Source organism: Petaurus breviceps, unplaced genomic scaffold, assembly GCF_028583685.1.
Source record: "Petaurus breviceps papuanus isolate PSGF00001 unplaced genomic scaffold, PetGlider_PUasm1.0 90808, whole genome shotgun sequence".
Classification (NCBI taxonomy): domain Eukaryota; kingdom Metazoa; phylum Chordata; class Mammalia; order Diprotodontia; family Petauridae; genus Petaurus; species Petaurus breviceps.
In genome coordinates, this window is record NW_027187349.1 from 17,414,252 (window position 1) to 17,429,591 (window position 15,340).

At 49.1% G+C, this 15,340-nt stretch overlaps 2 protein-coding genes across 2 annotated transcripts in view; both read left to right on the top strand.

Annotated features, from left to right (window-relative positions):
- The window catches only part of UFC1 (ubiquitin-fold modifier conjugating enzyme 1), a 428,252-nt gene extending 422,112 nt beyond the window's left edge, over positions 1-6,140 (top strand). The window contains exons 2-7 of the mRNA XM_069070510.1: positions 1,342-1,472; positions 4,468-4,535; positions 4,824-4,887; positions 5,111-5,187; positions 5,422-5,512; positions 5,720-6,140. Of these exons, the coding sequence (XP_068926611.1) occupies positions 1,350-1,472; positions 4,468-4,535; positions 4,824-4,887; positions 5,111-5,187; positions 5,422-5,512; positions 5,720-5,791 (495 nt within the window). The 5' untranslated portion in view covers positions 1,342-1,349 and the 3' untranslated portion in view covers positions 5,792-6,140. The remainder of the gene's footprint in view (positions 1-1,341; positions 1,473-4,467; positions 4,536-4,823; positions 4,888-5,110; positions 5,188-5,421; positions 5,513-5,719) is intronic.
- A 2,546-nt stretch (positions 6,141-8,686) lies between these two features.
- On the top strand, positions 8,687-14,955 carry USP21 (ubiquitin specific peptidase 21). The gene is made up of 13 exons (XM_069070511.1): positions 8,687-8,825; positions 9,473-10,087; positions 10,932-10,991; positions 11,127-11,250; positions 11,769-11,880; positions 12,099-12,254; positions 12,859-12,923; positions 13,127-13,230; positions 13,556-13,642; positions 13,894-13,972; positions 14,240-14,347; positions 14,472-14,586; positions 14,794-14,955. The coding sequence occupies exons 2-13, from the start codon at positions 9,494-9,496 to the stop codon at positions 14,882-14,884; spliced, it is 1,695 nt and encodes a 564-aa protein (XP_068926612.1). The 5' UTR covers positions 8,687-8,825; positions 9,473-9,493; the 3' UTR covers positions 14,885-14,955.
- The last annotated feature ends 385 nt before the right edge of the window (positions 14,956-15,340 follow it).

Sequence of the window (15,340 nt, forward strand, 5' to 3'; positions counted from 1 at the left end):
TGATATCTGAGAGCCCCTGAAGGATATCTCTGATGTTATCTCTGTTTTTGCCTCCTTCAAGACTTGTAGGATCTTAACATATGCATGGGAGTTAACTTGTTGAAAATCTTTAAAGTTACATTTTGTTCCATTCTACTCCCTCTTTCTCAATATCCAGTCAATGAGCAATAAGTATTATATTGTTTGCATCTTTCCCCTGATGATATATGGCTGTGAATAAGGCAATTTAGAACTCAAAATTTGGAGTCATCCCAAGGGTTGCGGGAGAGGACAGCTGGCATAGCAGGCTGCATGCAGCAATTCCCAAGATGATTGGAGAAATAATAAAAGAATAAAGAGGTGTATTAGCAGAATAGGAAAGTGAGCCAGCATGACAAATTGGATTGCTCCCCCACTGGGCTATGATGTCTGAGATCAAGGTGTGAACCCCCTGGGAGGAGAACCACTAGAAGAAAAGGGTGGCTGGGTTGTAAGCTGAACCAAAGCGGGAAGTACCTAAGTTCATGAAATCTGCAGGAAACTCTTCCCTGTCTGTTGGCCTTAATGCTAGGGTCTTCCCCTGCAAAGTTGCCTCCGATTCATCATTTTGGGGGCACATAGTGATTTGCATTAATCTGTGAACTCGTGGAGGGCAAGGGCTATTTTTGCCTTTCTCTGTCTCCAAAGCGCTTGGCACTCTGTGGGCTTTTAATAAATGCTTGCTGACTTGACAAATCCAATTCGAGGAACCACGTGTACTTGTTTGGGCGCAGGGACTCACGAACACTATGGGCCCTGCGCTGCCTGAATCAGGGTCACGCTCAATTAACTTTGGTTAGTTGACTGGGTCTGTCTCCGTCCCACCCTCAGTAGCAGAGGATCGATTTTCGGGTCGCGCAGGCTCAGTCTGGACAAGGAGCCGTCTATATACATTTTTTACGCTTTGAGGGTGGGAAAGTCGCTCGATGAACTTTCTCTGTGATGAATCCTGCGGGTCTTGGGTTCAGGAGAACCTGTGGCAGTCACACGGGATGAGGAAATGAACTAAGATGACAAAATTGCAGTGAAGCTCCCACGTTTACTCTCGGTGTAGGGCAAGTTTTCTAGGAAGAGTTCATCGAGCATGAGCGGAAGTGATGCGTCATTTTTGGTGACCTCAATGGCAAGCGGCCAGGAAAATACCTTTTTCGTCTCTCTCGTTTCACTCACAGGCAAAGAGGCAAAATACACATACGTGTCGGCAGAGGACAGTGCATTCGAATGAATATCACATTACCCAATGGAGTTCTGGCTTCCCTTAGTAAAGATGATGGAGCATTAGGAGACTCGTAGGAAGAATGCTTCCGGGTCGCCCTGTGCCCTGATCTAAGATGGCGGACGAGGCCACCCGGCGTGTTGTGTCCGAGATCCCAGTGCTGAAAACGAACGCCGGGCCCCGGGATCGGGAGCTGTGGGTGCAGCGACTCAAGGAGGAGTATCAGGCTCTTATCCGGGTTGGTAATGATTCCTGGGTCGTCTGGGTTGGGGGAGGAGGAAGGTGGACAAATGGGTTCTACGGCAATAGGCTCCGGGCGGAAGCTGCTTCCGGTTTTTCTTTTTTGGGGGCCCCTTCTCCCCCAGCCCCTCAAGATGCAGCTATTTGAAGGACGAGTGGGAGAGAAAGTTTCCAATTTCCGAGCCACGGGACTCGAGGACCCTGATCGTCGCGCCGTTAGTTGCAGGGCGTTAATAGGGCGCCTTCAGGAAAGTGACGTGTCCCTCCTGTCCAGGAGTGTGCCCTGGGGCCCCGGATGAAGCCTCCAGAAGGCCGGCGCTGGAGGCCTTACGTGGGTCTCAGCTCCCTTTGCTTCTGAAATATTGTCTCCTGGGGAGTGCTACCTGCTCGGACTGGGAGCTCCCAGAGAGCGGAGGGAGCGGAGGTGATGATCTGGAGCTTTGGATGGAGAGATGCTCCTTTGAGACCACCTCTCCCTGTCCTAACCTCCAGCTCCCCACTTAACTGCCCCGTGGACGATTTCACCCTAGAAGCCCCTGGGCATCTCAAAGTGGGTGTGTCCAAAACTGAACTTGTTGTCCTTCCCACTAAGCCCACCCCTTCTCCAGGTTTTCAAGTTGATGTTTGACGGCTCTGCCGTCCCAGGTTCAGTCAGAAGAAAGCCTTCCTTGACTGTTCCTTAAACCCCTCTCCTATACTCTCAATGTTGAGTCACTTGTTTCTGCAAACGTCGCTTAAATCTGCTCCCATTTCTTCATATAAGCGGCACCTGTGGTTCAGAACCTTACTGAATCTTGCCTAGGCTACTGTAACATCCTTCCAATTTCAGTCTGTATTCCACCCAGCTAGCTAGATAATATTCCTAAAACATACATCCAGTCAAACCATTTTCCTCCGCAAAATCTTTAGTGATTTACTATTGCTCTAAAATAAAATATAGAGTTCTTAAGACTGAATTTTAAAGGTCTCTAAAACTTCATGTTACTCCTTTCATACCAAAATAACAATAGTAATGATGATACTGTTTTTTGTAATATATTACATAGCTTTGTATGTTTATAGAAATATTTAATAATATTTTCATATAGCACCTACTATGTGCTAGGCACTGTACTAAACACTTTAGAAATATTCTTTTAATCCCTGTAACCTTGGGAGATAGGTGCTATTATCTCCATTTTACAGTTTAGGAAACTGAGGCAATTGAAGTTAGGCCCTTTTCTAGTCAGCAGGAAGGTACTGGTGTTGTGTATATATCACCAAACTGGAAATCAGGAAACTTGGTTTCTAGTCTCTGTTGTGTCCCTAAACAGCTACATGGCTTCACCTTTCAGGGCCTTAATTTTGCAGTAGCTTGCTGGTGGGTCTGCCAGCCACAAGTCTCTTCCCACTGCAATCATCTCAACACTCAGCTATCAAAATGATCTTCCTAAAGTGAAGGTGTGACCATGTCACTTCTTGACCCACACTCCCACTCAATCAACTCCAGTGGTTCTCGGTCACCTCCAGGATCAAATATAAAATCCTCTATTTGGCATTCAAAACCCTTTATAACCTTCTCTCCCCCTCTCTGGTTTTCTTGTACCTTACACCCCTCCACATACTCCTCAGTTAAGTGATAGTGACATCCTTGTGGGTTTTCAAACAAAACACTTTACTTCCTGACTGTGCATTTTCAAACTGATTGTTTCCCTTGCATGGAATGCTGTCCCTTCTTATCTTCACCCTCTGACTTCCTTGAGGTTCCAACTAAAATTCCTCCTTCTGCAGGAAACCTTTCCCAGTTGTTCTTAATTCTAGTGCTTTCCCTCTGTTAGTTATGTTCAACTTATCCAGTATGATTTGTTTTTACTTAGTTATTTGCCTGTTGTCTCTCCTGTTAGTTTGTGGGCCCCCTAAGAGCAGAGATTGTCTTTTACTTTTGTATCTCTAGTACTTAGCACAGTGCCTGACACATAGTAGGACCTTAATAAATGTTCATTGGTCCTTAGGTTTCATGAAAAGAGCCTTTTGCTATGAGAAATCTGAAATTCTTTCCCCACTTTTCCCTCCATCTCCCCAGATGAAATTTTCTGTTACAGTGAAAGTATGGAGTAGAAATTCTGTGGATCCATTGTGTTGTAGTGTACCTATGACTGGCTGGGGAGGGCCCAAGATGACCCAGCAGAGCTAAGTTTAAATCCTAGCATTACCACTTAATAGTTACCTCAGGCACATCATTTAATTTCATCAATCTTCAGTTTTCTCATTTTGTGAAAAACAGATTATAAAACTTGGAGTGCTTGCTTCACACTGTTGCCAGGAAAGTGATTTGCAAAGCTTATAGTGCACTAAATATCTGTCATTTGCAGGAACAAATTTTCCTGCTGATACTTGTTTGGGTATTTTGAAGAAAGGCCTCTTGGTTTCTTCAAAGGGCTGTCTGCTTTGCCCTACAAGGAGTACCTCTTTGATAGTATACAGTCAGGGCAAGGGAAAGAATAAGTCACATTTTTGTAATTTTTGAACATTTTGTCATTTGTTCCTCAAAATGAAGTGATGCAAATATTATTATCCCCAGTGTACAAGTACGGAGTCTGGGAATCAGATGATTGTGTGACTTGGTCACATAGTGAGTAGAAGAGCTAGGCCTTAATACCTAGCCAGATTTACAGATTCCAAGTGATCTGCTGTATCTGATTGGGAAACACATCTGTCTGGGACTTCAGCTTTTGGTTAGAGGTGACCCAGGTCAAGGCCCCAGGGATTGTTAGGTTATTCTGAGAGGCCATATGGCCACATTTCTCTATGGTGAGAGGAGAATTTTCTTCCCTCTGAGCTGCCTCAGGGGTGTTTTCAAGTTTCCCATCCCTGGAGATTTTCAAGTGAAGGCTTTATGACTACTTGTTGGTAATTTTGTAAATATCCCAACAAGGTATGGGTTGGACTAGATGACTTTTGAAGTGCTTTCTAGCCTTCAAGTCTCTGATCTAATAATCCCTCTGTACCTCTAGTACGTGGAGAATAACAAGAATGCTGACAATGACTGGTTTCGACTGGAGTCCAACAAGGAAGGGACCCGGTAGGCATGGCGTCTGGGGAGGGGTGGGACAAGGGTGCTTCAGTGGGTAGGATTAGGGGTCTGGTACCCCAAATATTACATGTAGGGCTGCTTTCCCTATTCTTCCTCCTTCCTAATCAACCTAATGCTTGGGTAATACTTTAAACACAGCTCCTAGGTTTCCATTTTCTCCCAATTCTTATCCCACAATAGTCTTTCCAGGCCTATAACCCAATCTAAAGAGTCTGTGTGGTATGGGTAGAAAAGAGGGGAAGAGAAGTGGGTCTGAAATTTTGGAATTTATTACAGATGGTTTGGAAAATGCTGGTACATCCATGACCTACTTAAGTATGAGTTTGACCTCGAGTTTGATGTGAGTTGGTGGGATAGAAAATGTGGTGGTGGGGGAAATAAGGGAATCTTCAACGTGCCAGTTAGTCTCTTGGGCTAAGGAAAACTATTAGAATGAAGGGATGAAACTGGGATTTGAGGAGATAAGGGTACTTTGGGACAAGCATTGTTAACCAACAGCCACCTTCGTGGTCAGGGTTATAGAACCCTGCATGGGGAAGTTCGTAACTCTTTTATTCTTCTAGATCCCGATTACATATCCCTCTACTGCACCAGAGATTGCTGTTCCTGAACTGGACGGAAAGACGGCAAAGATGTATAGGTTGGGCCTGAATTGGAGATGGGCAAATGTTGGGAGAAGGGGAGCTCCATCTAATGTCTTTCATGTCAGAGGGATTTTTAACCTACCCTTTGCCAAGGATGGGATGGGGGAGGTTGATTGGCCTTTGTTTAATTTGCCAGGCAGGGGAGGGACATTTCTCTCCATTTCCTGTTGCTGTTATACCTTGTAGTTTGAGACCCTTAAATATTTTCACTTTCCTTTTCTCTTCCTCAGGGGTGGCAAAATATGCCTAACTGAACACTTCAAACCCTTGTGGGCTAGGAACGTACCAAAGTTTGGACTGGCTCATCTCATGGCTCTAGGGGTAAGTGTGGTGGTATATGGTGATCTATATATATAAATAGCATATATAAAAATTAGTGTCAGGGGGAATGAAATGGTAAAAGAAAGGTAGCTGAGAGTTACAAAGGCTTGGAAATGCTGCTGGATTCCCCCAAAGAATCTCTCAAAATTGGAATTTCTGTTGGGTCAAAGTATGCAGTGAAACTTCTATGAATTCCTTATTCTGTAGTTGGGCCCTTGGCTTGCAGTAGAAATCCCAGACCTGATCCAGAAGGGGGTGATCCACCACAAAGAGAAGTAACGTCTCTGCCTGAACTTCTGAGGTACTTGGCTCCTGCCTCCTTCAGCCATTACCACCTTCATCCACCCAGCTGATACAATGGGCCTTCTCTGCCTTTTGCTTTGAAGTTGCAGTGACTGGGCCTCTGGGTTGCATTGCTGTAAATGAGCTTTGCCCCTGCTCATAGTCTGGCCTTACTTGGGGACTGAGCTGAGAGCAGCTGGCAGACATTGGGACCATGATTCTGCCACTTCCTCACTACTTTGAAAGGTGTGAGGATCCTGGAGAGATGAAACATGAAAATTTGTGTCACCTCCTCTGTTGGAGACAGTAGCTAAGTCCTCCTTGAATAAAAGCTGCTTTCCCTGGCTCCTGTGTCTCATTTGTTTTTTGCTTGAAGAAGAGGGAGGGCAGAGGGAAGGGATGTCAGCTATTAACAGCTGACAGTAGACATGAAGTGGGCAAGTTGCAGTGGCTACTTCTGATCTAGAAGATAAAATACAAATTTTTCAGTCTGGTATTTAAGATCCTTCACTCTCCAAAAGTACTTCTTCAATCTTAATACTGCTTCTTTTCTCATATTTTTTATTGCAGGAACAATAGACTATTAGCTGTTCAGAATCATTCTGCTTTCTGCCTCCACATATGTACAAGCCTTCTCTCATGCCAAAAACTCATTCCTTTCTCTGTTAAAATCCTTCTGTAGGGAAACTTCTGAGATTCAGTATCTGACAGAGAAAAAGGACCCAAACGCAAAAAAAATATAGAAGCTTTTTTGTGGTGACCAACAACTGGAAACTCAAAAGCTGGGAAATGGCTTGACATGGTATATATATATGTAATGGAATACCAGTGCTGTAGAAAGGGGATGGTTTCAGAGAAATCTAAGATGAATGAACTAGAATGTTGACACCATTGTAAATGCAACTTGGAAAGACTTAAGGACTCTGAGCAATACAAAGACCTGCCAGAGGACTCATTAGTGATGAAGGATGCTATTCACCTTCTGACAAGTTATAGACAGGTTACAGATTGGAACTTTTTTGGGATGTTGCCAATGTGAGAATTTGTTTTGCTTGATTAAGCACAGTTACAAGGGTATTTTTCTTTAATGGGGAGGGAGGGGGAGGAAGAGAGGAGGGACAGATTTTTGTTACTCAAAAAAAATGAAGTTGAGGCTCAGTTCAGGTGCCATTGTCTTTATAAAGCCTTCCCTGATGCTCCCAGCTGAAAGCATCCGCTTCAAATTATAGAAATCAAGGAAAACTAATAAGCCTTTTCATGAACAAAATCAGTGCAATTACAAAAAAGGGAAGCTGTCAGATATTCTTGATTAAAGGTCATAGCTAAAGATCTACTAGCCAACATGTACAAATACATGAGAATGACTGTTCCTAAATCAAAGAACATGAACAAGCAGTTAAAAATACACATTTTGTTGATGCCTTTGTCCTTATATCACATTTCATCCTTTTCCTCCAATTCAGACCCTCTCCTTTTAGACCAGTGCTTAAGCAAAAGCAATTATGATTGCAGCTGATAATGTACGACTTGTCCTAGTAGCCCCCTGCTTTTCTGTGGTGAGAGGGTGGCATATTTTGTTTTATGCTCCTCTCTAGAACATTGATTTTTCAGTTACTCAGAATGAACACCATTTTATAGTGTTTCAAATCACTAACAAGAGAAAATCCCAGTTAAACTGAGGCTTCCACATCCATCATATTGGCAAAGATGACAAGTGGTGAAAATGATAAACGTAGTTATTGTTGTGGTGATACAGGCACTCCAGGACCTTGTTCAATATAACAGTTCTAGAAAACAATTTGAAACTATATTAGAAAAGTCAATAGTGTAAATACCCTTTGGCCCAGCGATCTCAACTACTAGGCATATGTACCCTAAGGAGATCAAAGACTAAGGGAAAGATCAAGAAACCCCACATTTATATTGGAGACAAAGCAGACCCCTATCAGGAAAAGGCTGAAGAAAATGAAACTTGGGAAGATGTGTATGAAGTAATGCAAATTGTCCAGAAGTAAGGGAACAAGATCTCTGCCCAATGCAGTTACCAATCCTGACTGAAGGACGGCTTCTCCTCAGAGCTGATGGATGCCCAATGAGGCAGGAATATTCTTACATATTACATACCAACACTAAGTTGGTTCTTTCTTCGTATCTACACACACCTCTGTTACATGGGACTGTCTAGGGGCTGAAGGTGGGGTGCTGTCAGAAAGAAACCAGGGAGAAAAAAACCAGCAAAACAACTGGCCTAGACCCTTCCGAATCTCTCTTCTGCCCCTATGAAACCCTACTTTGCATTTTCCAGTCTCTTGCGTCTCTGGATTTACCACCCCCAACAGAACAGTAGCTTCTTGGTCCTTTTTCATCACTGCATCCTGGTGGAGAGCAGGATTTTGCACGCTGGTGGCAACTTCATAATTGAATGAATGAGTGAATGCGCTTAGACTGTAGGACTGGCCCCTGCCGCACCTCTCAGGGAAGCCCCCTCCTGGCCGGGCTGAGGTTTGCCCAGGTGGGCCAGCTCCGGGTTTGCACCAAGTCAGCTGGCCTTCGCCTTAGAGATAGCAGAAGGCCCGCCCCTTCCTAGTGACTGACATCTCCCCCAGCAGGGCCTGGTAGCCTGCCGTTCCCTGTCTGTCGGAGAACCAGGGTCTTGTGGCCCAGCTGAATGACGCGCGAGGAGACGCCTGGACAAGGCCCTGGAGACGTCCAGCTCTAAGCTTGACTACTAGTCTTGGCTACGTTTCCATGGCACCCACCGCGGGACGCAAGGGGCGGGGCGACGCCAGTGCCGCGAAGGAGGCAGTCCGAGCGAATGCTGCGCTGCGCAGGCGCCCTCGTTCCGGGTGAAGCTCGGGCCCGGGCGCCGGGCGGGAGGAACAAAGATGGCGGTGGCGCCTGCGGCGGGAGCGGCCTCGGCGGCGGCAGGGCCAGCAGCCGGGCCCGCGGGGGGGGTTCTCTGGGGCAGGAGGGGGTGGCGCTGAACTGGGGCCCGGGCCCGCCTGGCCCCCTGCCGCCTCGCTGGGGACAGGTACAGGCTGAGGCGCCACGGGGGGTGGGAGGACTGGGGGGGGGGGTGGCGATGCTGCCCTCCCGCCACTGGGGCGCCGTTGGGGGCTGGGGGCACCGGCCGGTGTGCCGGCGGCGTCGGGGGAGGGCCGCGTTCGCAGCGGCTGGGCTGGGGGCGGGACGCCGCTACTGTAGTGGGAGGATGGCCGGCGGCCTGCCCGCGGCGGCCCGGGAGCCTCCTGCACCCGCAGCCAATCAGCGGCGACTACATCCCTGGCCCTGGGCCGAGGCACCTGTGGGGGAGGGGGCGCACCTCGGTGGGGGAGGGGGCCGGAGGTCCGAGAGATGGGACTGAGAGTGGGGTGGACTCCCCGGGCCTCCTTTCGGGTCTTTGGGTAGCCTTCCTTCCATTTGCATGGGCCCGGGATCCCAGAGGGGCGCGCCCCCCCCCCCCCCCCCCGGGATAGGACCCCAGCCCCTGGCACAGCCATTGTGTAGCCCCAGGTGCTTAGCCGGGTGTGTTACAGTGTGGGCAGTGAATGGGGTGAGGAGCTCGAGCTGGAGGGACGATGCCCAGCCATTAACCCAGCCTCCCGGAGGGCATCCCGAATGTGCATGGTTACCGCCCCCGAGGGGGGTCCTGGTGCTCACCCTTTCCTCTCCTCCCAGGGCCTGCCCCGGGTCTCCACTATGCCCCAGGCCTCGGAGCACCGACTGGGCCGGGCCCGTGAACAGCCCATCAGTGTCCAGCCCCGGGTGGGAGCCAAGCTACCCATCAGCTCCCGGGCCAGGAGCAAGGAGCGCCGAAGCCCAGCGCCTGCGCCTAACCCCATGCTAAGGCCACTGCCCCCTCGGCCCGGACCCCCTGAGGAAAGGTTCAAGAAGCTGGAGCTGGGGCGGGGGAGGAACTCAGCCCCTCGTCCCAGGGGCCCTCTCCGGGCTGATCATGGAGTGCCCCTGCCCGGCTCACCACCTCCCACTGTGGCGCTGCCTCTGCCCTCCCGCACTAACCTGGCTCGGTCCAAGTCTGTGAGCAGTGGGGACTTGCGGCCAGTAGGGGCTTTAGGCGGACATCGAGGCTGCGGGGAGCTGGGGGCTGCGCTGAGCCGCCTGACTCTCCGGCCTGAGCCCCCAGTGCTGAGACGAAGCACCTCTCTCCGTCGACTTGGCGGCTTCGCTGGCCCCCCCACCCTGATAACCATTCAGTCAGAGCCCCCTCCCACCCACGGTCCCTTTCTCACATCTGCCCGGCCCCTGGAGTCTGTCCACCCTGATGACAAGATGGTGAGGACTCTTTTTCATAGGTCAAGTGCCCATACCTCCAAACCCCACACCCCTGGGTTTCTGACTCCATTGGGTTCCCTGACCTTGCCTCTTTCTCAGTCCCTTCCCCACTCCTTCATGGTGCTTCATGTTATATGTAGGCAGTTCTAACTAGTATAGCCCCCTTCTCTCCCTTTACCTTCCTGGGCTCTTGAGACCCTTTTCTGGGACACCTGAGGCCCTTCAAAATCTCCTACCATATGGTCCTGCATCAGCCGCTGGGGATTCGATTTAGCTATTGGGGATCCTTCCTTAAATCTCTATGCCCTTCATTCCCCAGTGACCTCCCCTCTCCACCTCCCCACCCCTCCCCCCATCTCTTGGCTTGTGGCTAATTAATCTCTGGGGCTAAGGTGGGGCTAGGAATATCTGAGGGAGCTTGGGATAGCTGAGTAAGCTATCGCTGAGCTAGCTGAACTAAGCATAGTTGGAGCCAGCAAGGGAATCTGCCACGGGGGCAGGAGGGGGTCACAGGGGCAGGAAGGTGGAGGCTGGGGGCAAATGGGGAGTCATGCCTGTGCTAGGGGAGTTGCCCCGGGAGCTGCAGCGCCGCCTGGCTGGGCAGAACCAGAATGGGCTAGGAGGTGGGACAGCAATGGCAGAGTCAGTGATGCACACAGCTGTTCTGGGGATACTCCTCCTGGCCAGTGAGGTAGGGGGATAAAGGGAGTTGTGGAGGGATTGAGTGTAAGGCAGAGGATAGGAAAAGGAGACCCAGAGAGTCTCCTGGAAGGGGAAGACACAGGTTGGGGTTTTTGTTGTGGTGTCTGGAAGCCTTCAGCTTAGCATCGTACCCTTTTCCTAGGCTCATCACACACTGCTCTTGGGGTCTGGCCATGTTGGTCTCCGGAACTTGGGTAATACGGTGAGTGCCCCTCAATCCCTGGCAACGAGAAAAAGGGGAGGGAGGTGACAAAACTGATGACTTGAGATGAGGTAGATCAGTGTGCTTGCCCTCTCTGGGAGTGGGCTTGAATGGAGGGCCTGATGTGTTTCACAGTGCTTCCTGAATGCCGTGTTACAGTGTCTGAGCAGCACAAGGCCACTTCGGGACTTCTGTCTTCGGAGAGACTTTCGGCAAGAGGTGCCTGGTGGGGGCCGGGCCCATCAAGAGCTTACTGAAGGTAGGGGAATATACATACCCTGATTCATTCCCTGAAGCCTAGTTATTTTCCTTGTATAGTAGTAATATACTTTATATTTATTATTTTACATGTAATTAGCATGTTGTATTTGTGTGATGCTTAACAGTTTTTCAAATTGCATTCACATCTATTATCTCATTTGATTCTCAAAATATTTCTGTGAGGTAGGTAGAGCAGGTATTATCCCCGTTTTGCAAATGAGGAAACTGAGGCTCAAATAGATTAAATGACTTTCCCAAGATTACCCAGCTAGTAAATGGAAGAACCAGCATTAGAGTATAGGTCTTATCATTCCTAGTTCAGTGGACCCTTTGCTCATTCCACCCCATATTCTCCAACCTTTGAAAACCACTCTTGATACCACTGTCACCTCTGTCAACAAATACATGTATCTGCCCTCGACATCATGTCCACTAATCCCAAAGATATCATTACTTCAGTACCTCTTTTCCACCTCCCTCTTCATTGGTTCTCCTTTGTCCCTCATCCCATAATAGCCTTTGCAGATGTGCTGGGAGCTCTGTGGCACCCTGACTCCTGTGAAGCTGTGAACCCTACACGTTTCCGCACTGTCTTCCAGAAATATGTCCCTTCCTTCTCCGGATACAGGTGGGGGTCTGCTAGGAGGAAGAACTTCCCTCTGGCCAGGTTGGTGAGGGGCAGGGGTGGGACAGGGCAGGGCAACCCTAAGCAGAGGTAAGATAGGAGGATTCTTAAGATGTCACTCATGAAACTATAGATAATTCTTATCAGGTGTGGGATGCTGTGTGGGGGAAAGGGGACAGGGAGAATAGAGTCAGTGTCCACCAGTCACTTTTTGGCTATAGCCAGCAGGATGCCCAGGAGTTCCTGAAGCTCCTCATGGAACGGCTACATCTAGAGATCAACCGGAGGGGCCGCCGTGCCCCACCCATCTTGGCTGATACCCCAGCCCCTTCTCTACCCCGACGAGGGGGGGCCCTCCTTGAAGAGCCTGAGCTGAGGTAAGGGGAAAGCCTTCCTTTTTATCCTGATCCCCCTTCCTTACTTGCAAATCTATTAGTTTATTCATATTTTCTGTTTATAAGCTCATTACGATTAGGAATGCAGGGTTAGAAGTGACCCTTTCTCAAGGCGGGGCAGAGGCAGGGATGCAGGAAAGATTTGGGAAGAAGGAAGCAGGGATGGAGTGAAGTTGGTAGAAGGTGAATGTTACAGAAAGGAATTGAGGGGAAAATAAGGAGTTGGCCTGGCTGAAGTTTTTAGGGAAAGGGAGCATATTTAGTATAGCGGAAGGGGCAGAGGAGAACTAAGGCCTCCCACACATGAGAAGTGGGGTAGAAGAAATGAGAAACAGAAGAAAAGCCTTCTCTCTCTCTCTTTGTGTGTTCATGTCTTTATCTTTGTTTCATCTTCCTTGACCTATGAGACGTTCCGTAATGCCCTTACCTCCTACAAGGTTAGTGAAGAAGCAGGAGGGAGAAGAGAGCACAAGGCTCACTTGGGGGCACTTAAGAATGGGGCCTGTTCTAGTGAGAGAGAGGGCAGCCTGAGGCTGGTACCCTGCCTTTGTGGGGCCTCAGGGCTGTTTTCCATGCTCTGTGACAGTGATGACGAGCGAGCCAATCTAATGTGGAAAAGATACTTGGATCGAGAGGACAGCAAAATCGTGGGTATGAAGGCAGGGCAAATGGGAGACCATAATGGATGAGGTGGAGAAATGGGGAGGTGGGACCGGGTAGACTGAAATATACTATAGAGATGAGGAAAATATGGGCGGTATAAAAAGCCAGGGGCAAATATTAGCAATAGAAATGGGGTTGGGACATTTTGTTCAGGGCTAAAACTCATCTCCCTAATACCTTTTGTTTTCTAGACCTGTTTGTCGGCCAGTTGAAAAGTTGCCTCAAGTGCCAGGCCTGTGGGTATCGCTCCACAACCTTTGAGGTTTTTTGTGACCTATCCCTGCCTATCCCTAAGGTGAGGGTTTAGGGGGATTTTGGCAATGACACAGATCCTGTAACCTAATGGAGCCCATTCCCAGCCTGCCATCTTGGGTTTTCTGTCTTCTGTGTTAGTGATTTTTTTTTCCTGTCATCTGTGTTAGTGATGAGTAAGCATTTATCTGACTACACTTGTAACACTGCACTTTTACCTATGTATCTTTGGACCCCTATTAAACTTATTCCTCTATGTTTGGGAGTGAGGGAGTTGACTCCCCAAGGTGATGTGTAACATCTTGAGTGAGTCCTGGGTTGGAGGTGGTCAAATTGAGATTATGTGGACACTCTCCCTTTTTCTCCAGAAAGGGTTTGCTGGGGGGAAGGTGTCTCTTCGGGACTGTTTCAGCCTCTTCACTAAGGAGGAAGAATTGGAGTCAGAGAATGCCCCGGTATGGAGCAGTGGGGTAGGGGAGACAGAGCCATAGCATGGAAGACTTAAGAGTTACTGCATTTAGTGAGAGGGGAATTGGGAAATGCTTCACTAGTCACCCTGATATTCATGGGAGGGAGTGGGTAATGATAAATGTCCCTCAGTCAAGTGGGCATGAAGGACAGATTGCAGGATACCAAGTGAATGGAGGGCCCAGACAATTTGAATCTGTTTAGGAGGTGGAGCATGTTACTTTCATTTGCCATGCAGGTGTGTGACAGGTGTCGGCAGAGAACACGGAGCACCAAAAAGCTGACTGTGCAGAGGTTCCCTCGGATCCTTGTGCTCCGTATCCTCCTTTTGGGATGGCCTCTCCACTCCTCCCTTCCCCCTCACTCACTGCTTAGCTGTTAGTGCTCCTGTAGGCACTCTCTCCTCAGGCTCTTCCAATGCTCTTTGAAGTTGCAGAGATTGCCCTAAGAAAAGTAGGGTGGAAAGGGGCTCGTCTTCCTTAGGCTGGGGGCAGTGCATGACATGTGCACTTCACAGAGTCAGTAGCTTTAGTCTGCAAACTTCCTACCTTGTTTCCCCTCCATGTTCCTTAACTGAGACCTAGACCTGAATCGGTTTTCTGCATCTCGAGGCTCTATTAAAAAAAGTTCTGTTGGAGTTGACTTCCCCCTGCAGCGACTGAGCCTAGGGGACTTTGCCAGTGATAAAGCTGGTAAGTCTGGTTGGGTGGCTTCCTGGGAGGTGGAGAGGGAAGGAAGGAGGAAGAATACCAGGGGACTCTGGTGCCCAGGGGAGGCAGTTTTTTGGGAAAGACTTAAATAGCTTTATCTCTACAGGGAGTCCGGTCTACCAGCTGTATGCCCTTTGCAACCACTCCGGCAGTGTCCACTATGGTCACTACACAGCCCTGTGCCGGGGCCAGACTGGTTGGCATGTCTACAATGACTCTCGGTGAGGACAGCTCCCCTCTCATTCTTATCCCAGAATTTCTCCAACACCTGTCTTGGATGCTGGAGTCCAGAACAGGAGCCAGTATGGGGAAGGGAGGGAAAGGGTATGGGTTTTCAGTGGCTGGGATTCTCTTGCCCTCAGGGTCCTAGGGAACCTGGTGGCCAAATCACCAACCACCTACCTGGTCCTTTTCCCCCCATTCTCCAGTGTCTCCCCTGTCAGTGAAAACCAGGTGGCCTCCAGTGAGGGCTACGTGCTGTTCTACCAGTTGATGCAGGAGCCAGCTCGGTGCCTGTGATACCCCTCCAAGTCCCAGGACCTGTGAAGCCCTCTTGATGCTCATAAATCCCAGACCTCCCATTTACCTCAGAGACGTCTATTTTTGTGTCTTTTTAATCTGGGAGGGGCTGTCTCCCCTGTATTTTTTTTATTAAAAGAGAAACAAAAACAACCCCTTAACACCTGGAGGCTTCTTCGGCCTCCCAGACCCGTGTACAGAGCTGCCCAACCTCTTGCCCATGTACAGCCCCCATTCCCGCTGCAGTCTCACTTTTTGTGAATAAATTTAATAGGAAAAAAAAGGCAAAGTGTCTGTTTATGGTCGAGCCCTCGGGGAAAGGCCCCTCTCCTGGATTCCTGCAGCCCCAGTCCTGCAGAACCTTCGTCCTGCTCCAGTGATCGCCCAGAGGCCTTCAGAGCCATGGGGGTCAAGGGGAGGAGGGTCGGTGACCGAGCCACGGGCCCGGGGCCAACG